Below are 21,150 nucleotides of genomic sequence, written 5' to 3' on the forward strand. Positions count from 1 at the left end.
AGTTACTGGTACGTTTACATATTATCAATGTGAAACCGACTTGTAAACTGCAACTATATGTCTCTGTTTCAAGAATATAACATATTATCGTCTCACTAATTACTCCTGATAAAATCCATGAAGTGATTCAAATGAGCGTGGGTTTAATCCAATACTCAAATCTTATTACATGAGTACTCATTAATACTGTAGTAAACTTGTGTTATGTCTAACACTTAGACAATCTACATATGGATTCATGACAATCTTGTCTCAATACCTACTTCCAAAGTATGATCATCTATGGATGGTTTGAATAATCTTATTATTCAGGAACTCAAAACATGTAAAGTGAAACACAAGAATAATCGAATCCAATATGGTCTCAAAACTTTTGAATATAAATAAAACACCTTTTATTTAATCACCATATTGATTACACATTACCCATCGTATGATGTTTGGATTAATAACTTAATACTTGAATTAATACAGTAGTTATCCCATGCTCCAAGCGTGCATACTATGTTTGCCTATGGTCCTTTCTTTGTGAAATAGACACATTTTCAATGAAAATCATTTTACAATTCCAAACCTTTATCATAATTGTAAGATTCTAAACTATCATGCAATGATCCTTTTGTAATGTCGAGGTACAAAAGTCACAAATACTTTTTCAACGCTATTACAAAGTATTCCTTTGGAGATTGATAACAAAACAATTCCAAGGAAGCGAAGTTTTAATTCAAAATACATTCATTTGAACATCCTTCTTGCACAAATAGATTCTTAATATCTATCTCCTATTATGGAAACATTTCCATAAATTCCATATGACAACTCATTATTAATAGAATCCTGTCTATTCATAATAATGTCAATACAGTCCATCCATTACTATACTTCCAACTACAAGCGATCAATCCTTAGCGTATCTTAGATCGTCCTTGATAGTTGTTTAATAACTTTAGTCATATCCGGTTCTAGTCCTTTTTCCCTCTTAATGCCCTAGGCATTTGGAAAATTAGAACACTTGAATATTTATAGCATATGCAATCAATCCTATACCCGAAGCATATGGAATACGATTCATAATGTCCTACATAAAGACATGATACTTGACCAATCTTTTGCTATAATATTTCCATATATAGAACTTTCAATGTTGAACATTTCAACCTGATATTCATATATGCTCATGACTAAGTTTGATTAATACTTCAATCTAAGCTTTTAGATTTGAAATAAAGTATAAGTATCCTCTCCTTTACTATAGCGGAACAACTTTTCAAACTTTGAAACTTTGCAAATTAGAACTTTGTTTCCTATAAATAGCATTGCTAACTTGTAATGCTTACCATAACAATTATGCTTCCACTAGCATAACAATCATTTTGTTACTAACATAACATTTATGCTCCCACTAGCTTTGACATGTATCCAAAAATCAGCTGGACTTCTAGAAATTAATACTTATTGCCTTTCTTACCAAAGTTCAAATTTCTGATACAAGATGCTTCGATAAGCCTTTATCTAAGCTCATACACCTTTTATAAGAAAGCTCATGTGTGTGTCTAAACTATTTCAGAACTTAAAACAATAAGTCTTGAATGTTCAAACTATTTGCCATTTCTCACAATTCGAACTATGAAGAGGGATGTCGTAATCATAATCGAATTTGAGAACGCAATTAACATAACTGCTATCTCCTCAAAATCTTCTTAGTGAAAGTGTTTCCTGAATCATTTTCATGAATCGGAGAGAAACCTTTGTCACTTAGATTTTATGGTGTCTGTGTTCCTATCCACGTGAATCTGTCATTTCCAACCATTACCATAGGATAAGGTCTCTGAAAAACTTAACCTCATATGGACTGAACTTGTTCAATCTTAATTTCTTGCCACTTGGCAGCACAAGAGCCTACCATGTCTTCCAAGTTGTTAAGCAGCTCACCTATACAGATCAATGAACTTTCATTGATCAAGGTGCTTTACCTTATGCAAACAAATGAGAACTCATAGAACTCACATGCATAGTCAACTTTAACTGGAATGACACATAAACAAGAATATGTCAGCACGATAGGTTACAAACCTCAAGTCGTGTGCTAGTGATAAAGGATAGGTTATTCTTGATTAGTTCTTGAAGCTTTTCATGGTCTTTAAGACTCCTACTGACCTTTTGACATATAAGATTCTCTTGTCCAGCCACATTCTTTAACGAACAAATATTCAAGAGTTAGTGTGGGTTCTTATCAAGAAAAAACACTTCAGGAAATTTGCCTTAGTTGGTCTTTGTCTTAAAGACATCATAACTACCAATTATAAATGTGTTATAAACCTACTTAAGATATGTCACTCAAGGAACAATCTTGAAGTATGAATCTAAGACTTGATTTTGGAACGAAGTATGACTCACCTTAATTAATTTAACCATTTCAACAATTCTCGATTCCTCTTCTTAGCCATACAAGTGCACTAAGGTGTCCTTAGAGGATCAATTGTGATATGGTTTTCATAATCATTAAGATGATCATAAAACACGATACTAAAGTACTCTCCTTTCCTTTCAGATTAGAGAAACTTTTTATCTTTCTGCCTAATTTGATTCTTCTTATTCGTTCTACTATACCTTGAAACTTTTTTAATGTTTTAAATTTACACTTAAACTTGTAAGCATAACCATATTTACTAAACTTTAAGTAAATCATGACGAATAGTATTATCATTCTTTGTGGTGGACCCGACCAGAGCATAAAATTTTGTACTAGATCCCCTAGTCCTTCACTTGACTCACATCTATATGTGAACAAGGAATTAGTCTTAATTTCCTAAAGATGAAGGTTCTCATTCATCATACAATACAAGTTGCATGATTCCAAGTTTCTGTCCAATTGAAACTTGGTGATGAGAATCTTTCCTTATTTGATAAATTTAGACACTTCCACAAACAAAAGAATCAAATCTATGTTGCTAAAAATAGAAACATACAAACATCAATTTTCACAAATGCCATTGCAATGAAATATAAAATAAGATAAAATCAAATTTTCTTTATTTATAAAATTGCGGAAAATATTGTCCTTACAATGCAAGTACATATGAAAACTATGTTTCTAATATTCCTAAGTAATCTTTCATAGCTCCTAAGCAACATCTCAAAATTCTGATCATCGAATCATGCGATCGAAATCCATCTCTTCGCGATCAGACTCATCCTGCTCTTTCTTTAAGCTTCCTTTCTCTTCTTAGATCCTACAAAACATAAAAATTTGATCTCATCACATCATGTATTAAGAATCTTCAAATAGGAACTTAATAGAGTTAGATAGTGGACTTACCTGAAGCAGAGTCATACATTTTGACTTTACCATCCTTATGATCCTTCAAGTAGATAAGGCAGCTTTGCAACCAATGCCCCTTCTTTCGGTAGTAGAAACAAACATATTCTTTTGGAATGGTACACGGGACAATCACAAACTTAACCTTTCTCTTTACTATTTGGTCAAACGGTTTGACCTTGGCCAATTCATTTCCATTGGGAAAAGAAAGCTTTTTTGGACTTCCATTGTCAATGTCCATGGAAGTTTGGGAAGTAGATCTTCCAATCAAGTTTGCTTTACCAGTGCGCCAAATAATTTCTGATTCGGCAGCAATTAGCAAATAGGTAAGATCGATAACGGTCACATTGTGGTCTGTCATATAGTAATCTTTAACGAACTCGTTATATGCATTAGGAAGTGATTGAAGAACCAAGTCAACAGTCAACTTCCTTGAGACAACGACACCTAACATTCCTAGCTTGTCAATGTGTGGCTTCATCTCCAAGACGTGTGCACACACAGACCTTCCATCTTTGTGTTTGCTAGCCAATAGGGCTTGAGTGATCTTGAACTTTTCAAGTCGACGAACATGTGGATCGAGGAGAATAATTGGAGGAGGTGGAGGAAGTGAAGTATGATTTCCATTTTCATGATCAAAGCTTGGAACATCATCTTCATGAGGGAAGCTATTTTCAAAAGATTCGGGAAGACCATAGTTGTTAGAATTAGACATCTACAAGGGAGAAATTCAAGTTAATTGATTTAAGTCCTTAATATAACACCCAAATGAAATATTAAGGCTAGAACCCAACACAATAATTTACAATTTAGAAGAATGATGTCGTAATCCAATTGCAAACTATTTGTCGGTAGGTAAATGACGATTTACCAATTCCACCATGAAAAAAAAAAATTAACGAATTAAGTTTTAAATGAAACTCCTAGATCTTTTGAGATTCATTGAAATTTTCAATGGCATGTTTAATCTCGATTATGCCCTTCAAGTTTGTGACTAGGATAACGAGGATCACAAACAAGGTGTGAATAACCATGCAAATTAGCTTGGTACTCTCAAAATCATTTATCACCTAATCAATGTGTCGGTTAACCACACACACTCCATTGATCTATGACAAGCTACGAGCTATCCATTTCCACCCTTCATTAGTCCACATTAGTGTGTCGGTTAACCACACTCGCTCCACTAACTGACCAATAAGGTGCAATGTGCAATTTCATGGATTAGCATCAAATTCACATTTTTCCTAAGTAACTAAGATTGGGAATTTATAAAACATTTAGTTACTTGGTATTTCATTATACTTTTAATGGAAGTTTGAGTCCTATCCTACCCATTCGGCTAACGACCCTCCACTAGTCAAGAGTGCGGTGGGTAAGAGTGGATACCCATTCAATCACCATTTTATAGGCAATTTCCTTAAACACCCATTATAAACCAGCTTCGTGAATGAGGCCTACTAACAGTAAGACTGAACTTTTACTTATACATATATAATATATTAAACTTTTAATTTTATATAGTATAAATACTTGGTGGTTTAATCTATTAATAAATTATACTCTTAATTTAATTAATCTTAAACCATGAGATTATGGATTTAATAATACTCTCTTAATTAAACATTTAATTAACTTAATAAAATCCATAAGAGTTTAATTTAACTATTCAAAACATCAAGGTTCTAAATATAAAATTCAAAATTAAAAAAAAGTATATAATAAATTTTTAAGTTATGAACCCAAGAGTTGCACCTTTTGAGACCTTTCAATTACTAGAGTTAATGTTTCATAAAAGAGATTTTTTTTTTTAAATTGCAAAAAATGAGGGCAAGGTTTGTAACTCTTGAAAACTTTTGGATTCCAAACTTGATGACAAGTTTTGTAACTCATTAAAAAAAAATTTGAGTTCCAAAACTTCATGGTAAGTTTTGTAACCTCTCAAAATCATTTAGATCAAATTTAAACTAATAATATAATCATATATATTTATCTTTTGCCAATTTGACCTAATGCAACTCATATAACAAGATAAATCAAATAATACAAATAAGGAGTTTATTATATAAACTAGACAATTTATCTTTTAATTGGATGGGATAATCATTACCATATCAGAAAAATCATATTTTATGATACAAAATAGTTTAAGATAACGAACCAAATCCAATTCTGGCCAAAAAACCTGAAAATCTGCCCATTGAACAGTCATCCCGTCGTGGCCATCAGGCAGATTCCCAAAAAACGATTTTTTTTTTTTTTGCTTTGAACAATTAACCAATGCATCAATATAACATAAAACACCCATGGCTCTGATACCACTGTTGGGTTTTTATGTACAATAACACTCCTATGGTGCACATACAACCCTAATGCTTTGGATCTATGTTTTCTCTAGTTATACATGTAACAAAAGTTATCCAAAGCATGAAACCAATAACTAGCATACAACATATATATTTGAAATACAAAAACTAATTAGAAGAATACTCTTAGTTGTAGCATGTAAAATTTGGCCTTTCAAGAGCTTAGCACCCCAAGTGTGATGCCTTAAACAAGTCACAACAAGTGGTGGATAATGAGAGAGAGGTCATGAAGCACTAAAATCAGCTAGGGTTCAACTATGAATCATTAGACCAGTTTTAGGTGCATTAGGGGTTACATTTATAGGGTGGAATTCCTAGGGTTTCAACTTGTGAACCCTAATTCACTTCCTTAGGCCTAGAATCGAATAATCCATATGATAAGCCCTTTGGACTAAGTCTTAGTCCATTCTAATCAACATGGATCATTCGCCCAAACTATATGTAATATTGATTTACCTAGTCAGTCCCCGTTAATTTAGTTAGCCTCTTTTGATCACTAAATTAATTCTAAATTAATTATTGATCAATACCAATTAAATAATATGACTTCTCAATTAACATATTATACTTATAATATATTAATATATCACAAATAACCTCTTTCTCAAATATCTATCCTATCAAATTGTTCTGGTGAAGGCAACCCGAAATGGACCATGATACTCTCAGGTCAAGTACATACCAATTATAGTTATGGGCTTAGACACCTAATCCAACATATGGTTATATCTATATAATCAAGAATAAATAAGAGACTTTTGGAAAATTCAAAGAGTTTAAACATGAAGTCGGGAATCAATTACGTAGGAAGATAAAGATGCTCCGATCTGACAGAGGCGGAGAGTATCTTAGTATCAAGTTCCATGACTATCTCAAGAAATGTGGAATTCTTTCACAATTGACTCCTCCTAGGACACCACAACTTAATTATGTGGCTAAGAGACGTAAGTAGACCTTGTTAGACATGTTATGTTCCATGATGAGTTGAGCTTCTCTTCCAATTTCTTTCTGGGGGTATGTCTTAGAGACAACTGCCCATATCCTCAATATTGTCCCTACCAAGAAGGTTGCCAAAACACCTCAAGAGATGTGGACAGGGAAAGTTACCACATTAGCACACATCAAGGTCTTGGGTTGTGAATCTTTTGTTATACGAGAGACTCATGACAAGTTAGAACCTAGAAGAAAGAGATGTATTTTCATCGGCTACCGACAAAACTCTTTTGGATATTTGTTCTATAGACCTAGTAGGAACGTGGTCTTTGTAGCACAAAGATGATTTTTTCGCGAGAGAGAGAGAGAGAGAGAGATCATATGCAAAGAGGACAGTGGGAGTACTATTGACCTTGAAGGGATTCAAGAGTCAACCAATGAAGGAAACTTAGGGGGTGTTTGGTATAGAGAAATAAACCTAGGGAAAAGGAATTGATTCCTTTTCTCTTGTTTCGTTAGTACAAAAAATAGGAAATTGAGAAATAAATCAATTCCTTTTCCATCAAAATAATTCTCTATTTTTAAGAGGGAAAAGGGGAGAAAATAAAAAAAGGCATCGATCAAGAATTGGAAAAAATAAAAGCGGAGATTTCAGTTTACCCCAATTCGAACCCCATTGAGAACATTGATCCGATTTTTTTACTTGATTTCTCATGCAATCGCTCATTCGCACCACGTCCTTGTATCGTTTGCCATACAAACAGTGGTACATCGAGCGGATCATCATTCACGACTTCAATTTGTTGTCGATTTTCACTGTTGCTCGATTGGAAGAAAGACGACTTCACTTCTTTGTCGATTTTATCACCAACCTCCTCCAATTAAAGGTATGGCTATTAATCTTGCCTTGATATAATCGATTCTTGATGTTTGAATGCAATTTTTGTGTTCTTTGAATGTCAATTTTGACTACTACATGCGATTTGCATATGTTTCTAGTTTGTGCTTGAGTTTCATGTACAAAAGCAATGAGTTTTCTTTAATTTCAGTTTTTTTTAGATTGTTTTTGTTATTTGAACAACCATAAAATCTTCATATGATCTCGGAATGAGTAGATAGTTTTTCTAGATTGTAGTTCGTTGGATTGGTAATGTTTTAGGCTCAAAAATAGCTTAATAGATTAAGATATAGTTGAGTTACACAGCCCTAAACAGTGGCTGTTACGATGTATTACAACATTTTTTTGATTTTTTGTCCAACTTTGAACCGTCATAAAATCTTCATACGAGCTCGGAATGAGACAATTTTTTTCCCAGATTGTAGTCCTCTGTATTTTATACGTTTTACAATCAAGAAACAGGTTATTTGGTTTGGTTTTGGCTGAGTTATTTAGCTCCAAACAGTGGCTGTATTGATTTTTGTACAACATTTCAGCATTTTTTTGATTTTTTGTCCAACTTTGAACCGTCATAAAATCTTCATACGAGCTCGGAATGAGGCAATTTTTTTCCAAGATTGTAGCCCTTTGTCTTTTATACGTGTTACAATCAAGAAACAGGTTATTTGGTTTGGTTTTGGCTAAGTTATGTAGCTCCAAACAGTGGCTGTAATGATTTTTGTACAGCATTTCAGCATTTTTTTGATTTTTTGTCCCACTTTGAACCGTCATAAAATCTTCATACGTGCTCGGAAGGAGGCGATTTTTTTCCCAAATTGTAGTCCTCTGTATTTTATACGTTTTACAATCAAGAAACATGTTATTTGGTTTTGTTTTGGCTGAGTTATGTAGCTCCAAATAGTGGCTGTAATGATTTTTGTACAACATTTCAGCATATTTTTTATTTTTTGTCCAACTTTGAACCGTCATAAAATTTTCATACGAGCTCGGAATGAGGCGATTTTTTTCCAAGATTGTAGCCCTCTGTCTTTTATACGTTTTACAATCAAGAAACAGGTTATTTGGTTTGGTTTTGGCTGAGTTATGTAGCTCCAAACAGTGGCTGTAATGATTTTTGTACAACATTTCAGCATTTTTTTTGATTTTTTGTCCCACTTTGAACCGTCATAAAATCTTCATACGTGCTCGGAAGGAGGCAATTTTTTTCCCAGATTGTAGTCCTCTGTATTTTATACGTTTTACAATCAAGAAACAGGTTATTTGGTTTGGTTTTGGCTGAGTTATGTAGCTTCAAACAGTGGCTGTAATGATTTTTGTACAACATTTCAGCATTTTTTTGATTTTTTGTCCAACTTTGAACCGTCATAAAATTTTCATACGAGCTCGGAATGAGGCGATTTTTTTCCAAGATTGTAGCCCTCTGTCTTTTATACGTTTTACAATCAAGAAACATGTTATTTGGTTTGGTTTTGGCTGAGTTATGTAGCTCCAAACAGTGGCTGTAATGATTTTTGTGATATTTTTAAGCATTTTTTTAAGCTGTTTTGTCCTAACTCTTCCTTGTTTGTATATATGTAGATGACACGAACACCTTTGCAACAACGGATTGTAAGAAATAGAAAAAATGTTATGACATCCGCTGTGAAAGCATTTTATGCAATGTATGTTATGATTCGTTGGTGGATGATGTATGATTTTGCTATGAACCGTTTAGAAAAAGCTACAATATTACGGGAAAAACATTTAATGAGTTACCATAAATGACGTGATAGTATTTATGATATGGTTTATAAAAGTGATAAAACAAGTGTGGTTAACATAAGAATGAATAGAAATGCATTTACAAGACTATGTGACCTGCTTGAACAAAGAGGAGGGTTGAAAAATAGCAAAAACATGTTAGTTGACGAGCAAGTTGCTATGTTCTTACATGTACTTGCACATAACGAGAAAAATAGGATTATAGTAGAAAGATTCAAAAGGTCAGGTGAAACTGTAAGTCGATATTTCAAGTTAGTCTTAGATGCAGTATGCCGATTACATAAAGAGTTCTACAAGAAACCCGTGCCAATACCCGATGATGAAACCGACGAGAGGTGGAGGTGGTTTAAGGTTAGTGATTAATTAATATAAATTTATTTAATTCCAATATTAATAAATAATTTGTTTTATGTACAGGGTTTCTTAGGAGAATTAGATGGAACATATATCAAAGTTAAAGTCCTTGCAGCGAATAGAAAACCTTATCGAACACGTAAGGGTGAGATTTGTACTAATGTACTGGGAGTGTGTTCGAGAGATCTTCAATTCATATATGTACTAGCGGGATGGGAGGGTTCCGCAGCAGATAGTCGCGTACTCCGAGATGCTATTAGTAGACCCCATGGTCTTAAAATACCTCATGGTATGATAATACATAAAACATAAAGCTACATAATATTATTATCAATGCAGTATAACTAAATATGTAGAATCTGTTGTAGGAACATACTACCTTTGTGATGCGGGTTATACAAATGGTGAAGGTTTTTTAACACCTTATCGCGGACAATGTTACCATCTTAATGATTGGTCTCGACCACCTACAAATGCTAAAGAGTTATATAACATGAGACACTCATCAGCAAGGAACGTAACAGAACGATGTTTTGGATTGATCAAATCTAGATGGGCTATTTTACGTGATAATGCATACCATCCAATAGAATCTATGCAACGCATAATCATTGCATGTTGTTTGATGCATAATTTCATACGTACAACCATGACCGAGGACCCCCTTGATCAAGAAATCCTTGCAAATCATACACAATTTGGAGACGAACATGACAGCATTATTTCAACCGTAGAGACATCGCAAGGATGGACTGACCGTCGAGATCTTCTTGCTAATACTATGTTTACTGATTGGAGTGCAAGGCGTGCCAACAATTAATTTATTCCATGTTTTTATGTAAACTTCATTATTCTTTATGTGGTGTTGATATTATGTTTAATGATTGAACAACTCTATTATTATTTAATTATTCTTGTTGATATATTGTATTTATTATGTGGTGTGATAATATTTATTTAGTTTGGATCTATTTGTAATTTTAATACAAAGTTGTTGTTTAAAAAGAAATAAACAAGGTAAGAAAAACATTTCCATTTCACTGTTTAATACAACCAAACAAGAGAAATGATTCTCAAAAACATTTCTCTAATGGATTCTCAGTTCTACCAAACAATGTAATCAATTCTCTTTCTCTAGTTTAATTCTCTTTCTCTGCATTTCCATTCTCTGCTGCAATTCCATTTCTCTGTACCAAACGCACCCTTAGAAGATATTGGTGCTCAACCAAAGAATGAGACTCTTATTGAACCCATTGACAAATCATTATCTCTTCGTCGATCTAGTAGAGTTAGCATGTCACTTGAGTTTTATGGTTTCCATTTCCATATAACTACAATGGATGACACGTTTGTCAGTGATCGTCCTCTGGTAAGTTTGGATGAGCGAGCTAACTACAAGGAAGCAATGACAGGGCCTGAAGCTACCAAGTGGAAAGAGGCAATGGATAATGAGATCAATTCCATGTATGATAATCAAGTTTGGAATTTGGTTAATCAAGAACCTGGTCGAAAGACGGTTGGTTACAAATGAATCTTCAAGAAAAAGACCGACATGGATGTAAAGGTACGCACTTTCAAGGAACGACTAATTGCTAAGGGATTTACTCAAACACCAAGGATTGACTATTATGAGACCTTCTCACCAGTGGCCAAGATAAAGTCTATTAGGATAATGCTTGCCATAACTGCCTTTCATGATTATGAAATATGGTAGATAGATGCAAACCCACATTCCTTAACGACAAGTTAGCTGAAGATGTTTACATGATTCAGCTAGAAGGTTTTGTAGATGTAAAGTTTCCTAATAGGGTGTGTAAGCTTGAGAAATCCATTTATGGATTGAAACAAGCATCTCGTAGCTGAAATCTTTGATTCCATGAGAAAGTCAAAGAATTTGGTTTCCTTAAGAGTGAAGTTGCTAGTAGGAGTATAGTAACATTTCTATTATTGTATGGTGATAACATACTCCTTACATGAAATGACATTCCAACTTTGCAAGAAGTTAAGTCTTGCCTTGGAAAGTGTTTTTCTATGAAGGATCTAAGAGAGGTAGCCTATATTCTTGGGATAAGAATCTTAAGGGATAGAAAGAAAAGACTAATTAGTCTTAGTTAAAGTACATACTTGGATAATGTACTAAAACGTTTTTGTATGGAGAATTCCAAGAAAGGAGAGCTACCTATTAAGAGTAATGCCAAGTTGAGTATGACTCAAAGCCCTAGTAAGATTAAGAGATAACAGAAATTAGTCGAGTCCCATATGCTTCGGCTGTACGATCGATCATGTACGCTATGACATGTACTCGCCCTGATGTGTCATTTGCTTTAAGCATGGTGAGTCGTTTTCAGGGAAATCCTGGCTAAGCTCATTGGACAAAAGTAATAAATATCATCAAGTATCTACGAAGGATAAATGATCTGATTCTAGTCCTTGGTGGTAGTGAAACATTGAGAGTAAGTGGGTATAGTGACGTCAGCTTTCAAATAGATAGAGACAATCTTCGTTCTCATTCTGGATGGTTGTATATGTTAAATGGAGGAACAATCACTTGGAAAAGTTCCAAGTAGGACACAGTGTCTGATTCTACTTGAGAATCATACTACATAGCAGTGAGTGAAGCTTCGAAAGAAGCAGCTTAGCTAAAAAAATTCATCGGTGATCTCGGAGTAATACCGACCATTCAGGAGGCAATAAAACTTTTCTATAATAATGAAGGAGAAGTTGCTTTAATGAAGGAACCGATAGATCATGGTAAATCAAGACATATCAACAAAAAGTACCATTATATCAGACATAGAGTTGAAGAATGTCATCTCATAGTAAAACTAGTTTTGTTAGAAGACAATCCTACAGATCCTCTCACAAAGGCTATGAGTAGGGTTAAACATAGTCAACATGTTAGGAGCATTGATTTGAGAGATGACATTAGTTTTAGTAGTTAGATGATTAGTTTGAAACTTATAACATGATAAATGTAAATGATTTTGGTAATTGAATAATAGAGATTATTTAAGAGTTTGTTTACTGCCTTTGTCAATTATTTACTCTTATGTTTCATTTTGCATGTTTTACTTCTTGAAGAATTTGACTATTCGAAGCTCCACAGTCGCTCATACTTCAGGAAGTAACTAGTGAATGAAGATTGTCATGAATTGAATTATAGATTGTCTAATATAGGAATTGTGTTGCTACAACGTTCATGAGTACTTAAAAAATAGAGATTTGAGTATTGGATAAACCCACGCTTAGAGAATTACTTCATGGATTATATCACAAGTAATTCTGAGATGATAATATCTTATATTCTTAACATGGAGACATATGAGTTGTAATTTACAAGTCGTTTGTACATTGGTATTGCGAAACCGCATCAGTAACTTGATGTTATAAAACTTAGTGCCATGTACGATTTGGTGAATAAAAGATACAAGCATATGAGCCAAAGTTTATTCGTTCCTTTTTCCATGATGGGAAAAGCGATATCTTTGGGCCCCTCAGTGATTTGGTGTTGACTTATAGTGTTAGGCCCAACCATGATTAAGTTGATGTGTTTAATTAGAAGTCTTATGACATCATCGCAAATCGAAAATCGGGAAACAAAGTTTGGACAATGAGATTGATTCTAATCCATGTATCATGTCCACACGATATATTGAAGAACAGAGGAATATTTAACACTTATCTAAGGACCAATATCTGATCGAATCAAAGTTCGGTAGTTGCTTTGGAAAACACACTTTGTTGTTTGATTTACAAGTTATATCTGTAATTTAGTTTTAGACTTATCCAAGTAGGAGACCATTAGATTAGGTGTCTAAGCCAATAATTAGTATAATCTTGAATTATTAGCAGAGTCCATTTGGCTTGTCCTTAAACCTAGTAATTGACTGGAATGTTTTTTGAAAAGAGAGACTGAATTATTAATTTATTATATGATTAATAAATTAATTAGAAATCAAAATAAATGATTTATTAATATATTAATTAGAAATAGTATTTTTTTTAATTAAGAATTAATCAGAAATTAATTGGAATTAATTTTGGGATTAATTGTATTAATTAAAAGTAGAAGGACTAAAGATGACAATGTTCAAAACTTGAACATTGACCAATTCTAGAACTTCCCAAGAGGGGGACGGTTCTAGAGGGAGATTCTTGATGTTTTCTTTAGCATCAAGGAAGTTTAGAATGCCTTAGGGAGGAAGCAATGAGGTAAGGGTTATCTAATTGCTAGGGTTTGGGTGTGAGACATCAGAGACACAAGACTTCTGATGCTTGCTTTCTAAAGACCAATCAAGAATGAATACTAGTTTGTTTTGCTATAAAAAATTATAAAATTTATAATACCCCTTTCTTAATTTCGAAAATAACAATGTCCTTTTAAGATTCTTGATATTCAATTATTTGTTACAAATCATAGTGAGAACATAGATCTTTTTAGGTTGCATGTGAACTTAGGATTTAAGTTTTTCCGACAAAATAAGAATTTTGTAACCAATAAAACCCATCATAAACAAGAGGGATTTTGTATTTGGTTGGTTGTAGTCGACTTGATGTTATTCAATTTCGGTTTACTGAATAAAGATAGTCTTAGTCTTTTATTTGATGAATTTTATTTTATTCATTTTAAACGAGTTAATTAGAATAAGTAGTTGGATAAATACCTTAAAATTTTCTCTTTATAGATTATTTATGATAAATTTCAAACTAATATTTTATTTTATCATGATTTATCTTTTTTTGTTAAGCTTTAATAAAATTGAACATTTATGCTAGGGACTAAATGTGTAATTTCTATAACACCATGATTAAACTTACTATACAAACACTGGAAAACCAATATGATATAATCATAATTCTGAAAAGTACATCACGGCGCGCCTCACGACATGTCATGACGCGATGCATGGTGTAGTCGGTACAAAAACATCCAAGATGAGTTTGTTAAGCTAGACACCAAATAAGGTGTCAAAGCACATCTTATTGCGTTATGGCGCGAGTTTATTTTCAAGGCGTGAATTTTTTTAGGTTTTTTTGTTATTTCTGATCAGATCTAAAATAATTGAGTTTTTGTTAACTTTTTCATATTAAATATCAGGGAAATTGTCAGAAAAGTCCCAATATTTTCAGAAAAGTTATACTTTAGTCCCAGGATTTTTTATTTTTTTTTTTACATAAAAGTCCCGATTATTTGTAAAAACAAGATAATATGTTATTTCCTATTGAAAGCAAAAAAGTGACTTTTAAATTTGATCCAAAATAAATGAATCAAGGACTTTTATGTTAAAAAAAATCTTAGGATTCAAATGTAACTTTTTTGAAAATATTAAAATTTTTTCTGACAATTTCCCTAAATATTAATATAACACTTCTAAAAACTTGATATATTTATTAAATTTATATTATTTATCTTTTCACAATTTGAAAAACATTATGGTTAGCCAAAGATCCTCAAAGCTTAAATGCGATTTTGCGGTCAAACTCATGACTCACGTTTAATAACGTTAGATATAATCTAACGAATAAAAAATTACTTTATGGATTAATTCCATAGAATGTAAACAAAAAAAATTAATTTTAAACATATATAAATTATTTGGTTTACTCATCATGAATATCCAAACCGATTAAACATAATTATAGCATGAGAGAGAGTTTTAGAAAAGATCTAATGTGAGAGAGGGAGAGAGAGAGGTTTTGAAAAGATCTAATGAGAGAGAAGCTGCTGGGAGAACCTATAACTCGACCAACCCCACCCCACCCCACCCCGTCACCCAGCCACAATCTATACTTTCATAGATAGATACACGTATATGTATCTATTGCCCACCTTCTTCCTATCTTTCTTTATGAATCCTAGGTTTCTTTTTCTTCATATTCTTCTTCTCATCTCTTCTTTTTAGACTCCGCTATAAAGAAAAAGAAGATCAACAAACAAACACTTCATTTCTTTTAGTTATATATATGTATACGTATGTATCACATGTAGAGAGAGAGTAAGCGACACAGTGAGCTAGAGAGAGAGAGCTCTTTTGATCAGTTCATCGGTTTCCTTTTTTAGTGTTTCATATAGATTTAGTTTAACTTTTCTAGCCGGAGAAATGTGGGATCTAAACGGGTCACCCGATCTGAGAAAGGAACACGAAGAATCAAACGGTTGTTCTACGCCGGTGGAAGCAGATGAGGACGATAATAGTAAAGGTAAAGGGGTTGGATCCGTCTCGAATTCGAGCTCCTCAGTGGTGGTTATGGACGAAGACGACGGCTCCGATGATGATGATTCCGAGAGAGGAAGCTCAAGAAAACGAAGCAGCAGGTTGTTCGGGTTCTCTATCGACGGCGACGGCGACGGGGATCCGCCGGTAACCCATCAGTTTTTCCCCGTCGACGACGATTCTGAAGTGGGCCCCACCTCCTCTCTTTCAGTTGGTATGTCGTCGGTAAATGCTTTCCCTGCTGCTCACTGGGTCGGTGTTCAATTCTGTCACCAGTCACCGGGGGGGCTTGTTTCTGGTGGCGCCACCAGCGCCGGTGGTTTTCTCGGGAAATCTGCCGCCCCGGAGATTCCCCAGCCACTCAAGAAAAGCCGGCGTGGACCCCGTTCTAGAAGCTCACAGTATCGTGGAGTTACCTTTTACCGACGAACCGGCCGATGGGAATCACACATATGGTTTGTTTACCTTTTTCCCCTTTCAAAGTTTTCTTTATTTTTCTTCTAATTATTTGACTCGAATAAATTATATCTTTCAAAAAACTTTGTTTGACTTCAACCAACAAATCATATAATCGTCTTCAAACACTTCAATATTATTATAAAAGAAAAGATTTGGATCAGTTTTGAAAAACCAAAACCGAAACCAAAACAAAATGATTCTTTTCTTTAAACAGAAGACTTTCTATCGAATTTATTTTTCTAATTAGCTTCATGTTTTCATGATTCAGGGATTGTGGGAAACAGGTGTATCTGGGTATGTTTCACTTTTTTTCCTTTTAACTTTTAAAAAAAATATATATTTCTATTAATTTGTTAAAAATTTTATGGGACAATATTCACAATTCCAAGGATATTAATATCTGTTCATTTTGTCACAGGTGGATTCGACACTGCACATGCAGCTGCAAGGTGAGCACAATCAAAACCCTACATTTTCTTTTACAAATAATTAAATTAAATTTATTTTAATCAAAAATAAATAAATAAACATCTAGTGTTCTTCTTACAGAGCATACGATAGGGCAGCGATCAAGTTTCGGGGATTGGAAGCTGACATAAACTTCAGCCTTCAAGATTACGATGATGACCTGAAACAGGTTGGTTTAATATATACACTATGTGTGATTTCACCTTTTAGTGTGTGTGTGTGTTTCAGATTTTCACCTTATCTTTAACAGTGATAATGCGTTACCTTATCTAGAAACATGTTTTCTTCTACTGGTTGTTATTGTTTTAGAGAAAAAACACACACCCAAAAACACACATATCCACCAGTCTTATAAGTTTCAACATATGAAACAACATTCTTTTTATGAGTTATTTTGTTTTTTTTATGAGTTTTGGGGGATTTTAAAACAAGAAAATTAAACAGATGAGCAATCTGACGAAAGAAGAGTTTGTGCATGTACTACGGAGACAAAGTACAGGATTTCCAAGAGGGAGTTCGAAATATAGAGGAGTTACTTTGCACAAATGTGGTAGATGGGAAGCAAGAATGGGTCAATTTTTAGGGAAAAAGTACGTTCTTTTCATCTCCCTTTAAATCTTGTTCTTCATTTAAAAAGCAAATAATCATATCTAACAACGCTTTGTTCTTGAAATCTACGATTTTAATATTTTTTCTTTATAATAATATGCTTTATTTAGTCACGTGTATTGCAACATATTGAATTAAGTTATATTTAGTTTCTCTTTTTGATAAATTGTTTATATGGATATTTTTTTAATTCAAAATAATTAGTTTCTTTGAATAATTTATACTTTAATAATGATTTATAACAATAACTTTTTTAATACAATAATTTTTTGGTATGAAGTATGCACTATACCTTTTATGAATAGTCTTTGTTCATAATTGTTTTTCTGTCTATTAATAAGTAATACTTTATATTGACGACTTTTATTTGTCTTTATGAAGCATCACTTTAGAGTTTAGGCATTGATAATAATTATTTTGTTAAATGGTATTTCAAATCAAAAGATACGTTTTTTTGAAAGGAAAGAAGTATAAAGATTTACTTGTCATATGGTTGGGTGTATAGTAGAATTTGACTATTAGTTGAGTATCAAAATATTCCCACTATAGGAAATGAGAAAAATAGCAAAACCAATAAAATTACTTATTCGCAGATAATAAAATATTTGATGAAAATTTTTAAATATATATTTAAAATAAACATATTTATTTGAAAAGTTGTACGGATGTGTTTTAATATTTTTGTAACTGTAAAGCCAAGCTTTTTTCTCGCTGCTTTTGTTAAGTCAAGGTCTATCCTTAACACATATTTATCGAATGTTATTTTTTTTCTTTTATATTATATCGACATGATTTCATAATAATTTTTAATAGCACATATATAATAAAACCAGTCACACTAATATTTATTTCATAATTCAATTTTTACTGGTCAACACCTTTAACATGTATCCATACTTCACGTGATTTATATGAAGTGTTCCTTTCATTAAAAAAAAAAACCGATTCCATGAATCTAATATGAATCTATTACAATAAAATGTTTTAAACCCTAACCAAGTACGAATTTCTATAAGACAATTGATAACAAGAAATTATTTCAAAACTAACCCTATAAAGAAGGCGTACTTGTTTTTCTATTTATATATAAAGCTGGCTACCTATGGCCTACGGCTATACCTATCTACCTACTTCTATTCATTTCATCAAGTTAAATCACTTCAAAAGAAACACACTTGACATATTTCCTTTTTTGGCTCACTTTTATTTCATCACACTTATAGGTATGTGTATCTGGGCCTCTTTGATACTGAAGTTGAAGCTGCCAGGTAAATATGACTTAACTTGTTTCTGAAAGGACTAATATGTCAATTTGTTAACTTTAAGGGGAATGAATGAAAGTTTTCTTTTTTAGGGCATATGATAAGGCTGCAATCAAATACAATGGAAAGGATGCTGTCACCAATTTTGATCCCACAATTTATGAAAATGAGTCTAATGTCACTGGTAATTTATTCAAATTATTTTACTTTGTAAATTATTTCATATCGATTAAATTTTTTTTATTTTCTATACAGAGCATTCGGGTAATAATAATAATAATGATCAAAGTAACATTTCCTCTTCGGATCACAATCTTGATTTGAGTTTAGGACATAATTCAGCCCCCACTAAGGAAGGTAGTCAAGATCATGGATTTAGGCCCGTGGTGCGTTAATCGTTATAATCTGTTTTATTTAATTTCTTGATGTAATTATAATAGATGAATTTCTAGTGATTTGTTATAATTTATGTAACAAAAGGCACTTGGGATGGGTCAGAGTGAAAGGTATAACGACACATTGCATCTTCAATCTATTGGATCATCGAGGGGTAATCATGATTTTCATGGATATGGGCATTTAACCAGACCCGTTGACCCGTCTATGTTTCATATGTTACGCCCACCACCCCTCAACTCTTTGAATCACCAAGTAAGTCCCTCTATATCTCTTGTTCGATAACTTTCAATCTTGGATACGTATATCATAAGGGTTAATGTCATCAATGCATAACAAACTATTTACTTTTGTTTAAAATATAGGAATAATCTTATAAAAACCCAACATAGTTTTATCAAAGTCTTAAAAAAACAACTATATTATTTTTTTTGTATGTTAAAACCCTTATATTTTTAACATGTATCATTTAAGGCATTGAGCTCGGTAAATCCTAGATAGCCAAAAATGTTAGGTACTCGATTCTTAATGTCTCTATTGTTACAATTCATTAGATTAAAAAAAATTTAAAAATATGAGGGTTTAAATGCAATAAAAAAATAATATAATGGTTTTTTTAATCATTTCATGAAAATAGAGTATGTTTTTCTAAGCTCAGAAAACCTTAAATAAGAATTTTAGAAAATATACGAGTTTTAGTGTACTAAAAAATTATATAATGATTTTTTTAAGCATTTGGTGAAAATATGTTGTAAGGTTTTCCCTAAAATATACCATTAAACTAATAATATTTTTTAAAACCATAACTTTTTATGGAAATTAAATAGTTTGTCACCCATTTATGACATTAACCCTAACAATAGACAAAAATAAGTGTCACGTGGGAAAAATCTTGCTTTTACCATATGCATACGACTGTTTACATCTTTCGTTTTCTTTTCACATGGTTCCAAAATATTTTCGTATGTTACACACAATTTTCATATGGTTACAAAGACTAATCATAAGGAAACATAATATTACAAAACATATACAAGATATTGTTGATATTATATAATAATATTTTCCTATGGATTTTGATGATTCTTATGGGATGTTGGTAGATTCAGCATTCAAGCAGCACGCTAGCTGGAGGAGGAAGTAGAAACAATGGCAATGGAGCTTCTTTACATCTGTATGCAAATAGTGCTGCAGCATCATCAGGATTCCCACAACAAAGATTCAATTTAAGACAACCACCAGCCCCACCTCATGCTCAAACGTGGCTGCATAAGAATGGCTACAATACCACTCTATCTTGAATTGTCACATGAGCCATACCACCCAGTCAACCACCCCTATATACCTAGCACAGCCTATACAACCCAAATCTAGCTACCTTACCCAAGTACACTTACCCAAACAAAAGATCTTCATTGTAAAAAGATGAACCACACCTCAACTCCAGTTTTGGGTTTTGTGTTAAAAGACTAGATAGGTTATATAGGGTTGTTGATGTGAGAATGTAACCAAAGGAAGAACGATTTTTCTTTTTTAAGTGTTTCGTTGGATTTGGGTGTTTTAAAAAGAAAAAAAAAAATCATAGGGATTTAATATTAATTGTGTTTCTGGGTGGTTACGTTATTTATTATTTTTTTAATCTGTTTTTTATATTCCAGTTGTTTGTTCATGAAAGCTATATTAAACCCACATTTTGAAAAAAGGACCTTTTTATTATTATTTTTTTGGATTATATGTACGTTAGTTTTTGTGCTCAAACGAGATGTAGTCGCTATGGACATTATTGGTGAAACTTTCGGGATGCTGAAAAGTCACCGTTGTAGATAACAAAGTTGTGAGGATATGTCATAGTAGTAATAAACACTTAAATTCAAAAAAGGTCATAAATTAATTATTACTTGTTGTAGAAGGATGACATGTATTCCAAAAATGGCAGGACACAAGTAGCAAACGACTTGTCGTAACTATAAAGCCTATTATATGGAATCTTTTGACACCAATAACAACCACAATATATGTATGTAAGTAGGGGTGAACATTTAGACTGGGTTAGGACCTGTACATGAAGCCGCACCGGTTTTACGTAATAGGTCCAATTTTTGGTTATTGT

General features: G+C 32.8%; 2 protein-coding genes across 3 annotated transcripts; both read left to right on the forward strand.

Moving 5' to 3' along the window:
• Positions 1-9,340: 9,340 nt before the first annotated feature.
• Positions 9,341-10,451, forward strand: LOC128133717 (uncharacterized). The gene is made up of 3 exons (XM_052771243.1): positions 9,341-9,628; positions 9,695-9,776; positions 9,988-10,451. Exons 1-3 carry the CDS (start codon positions 9,341-9,343, stop codon positions 10,449-10,451), a joined length of 834 nt encoding a protein of 277 aa, XP_052627203.1.
• A 4,948-nt stretch (positions 10,452-15,399) lies between these two features.
• Positions 15,400-20,759, forward strand: LOC111879149 (floral homeotic protein APETALA 2). Of its 2 annotated transcripts, none has more exons than XM_023875617.3 (10): positions 15,400-16,301; positions 16,574-16,599; positions 16,724-16,754; positions 16,855-16,942; positions 17,218-17,363; positions 18,606-18,650; positions 18,737-18,828; positions 18,900-19,030; positions 19,125-19,295; positions 20,150-20,759. In XM_023875617.3, exons 1-10 carry the CDS (start codon positions 15,733-15,735, stop codon positions 20,339-20,341), a joined length of 1,491 nt encoding a protein of 496 aa, XP_023731385.1. In that variant the 5' UTR covers positions 15,400-15,732; the 3' UTR covers positions 20,342-20,759. The 2 variants fall into 2 exon arrangements, with proteins under 2 accessions (XP_023731385.1, XP_023731384.1); XM_023875616.3 differs by having other exon boundaries at positions 15,404-16,301; positions 20,144-20,759.
• Positions 20,760-21,150: the final 391 nt, after the last annotated feature.

This window comes from Lactuca sativa, chromosome 4 (genome assembly GCF_002870075.4).
Source record: "Lactuca sativa cultivar Salinas chromosome 4, Lsat_Salinas_v11, whole genome shotgun sequence".
Classification (NCBI taxonomy): Eukaryota; Viridiplantae; Streptophyta; class Magnoliopsida; order Asterales; family Asteraceae; genus Lactuca; species Lactuca sativa.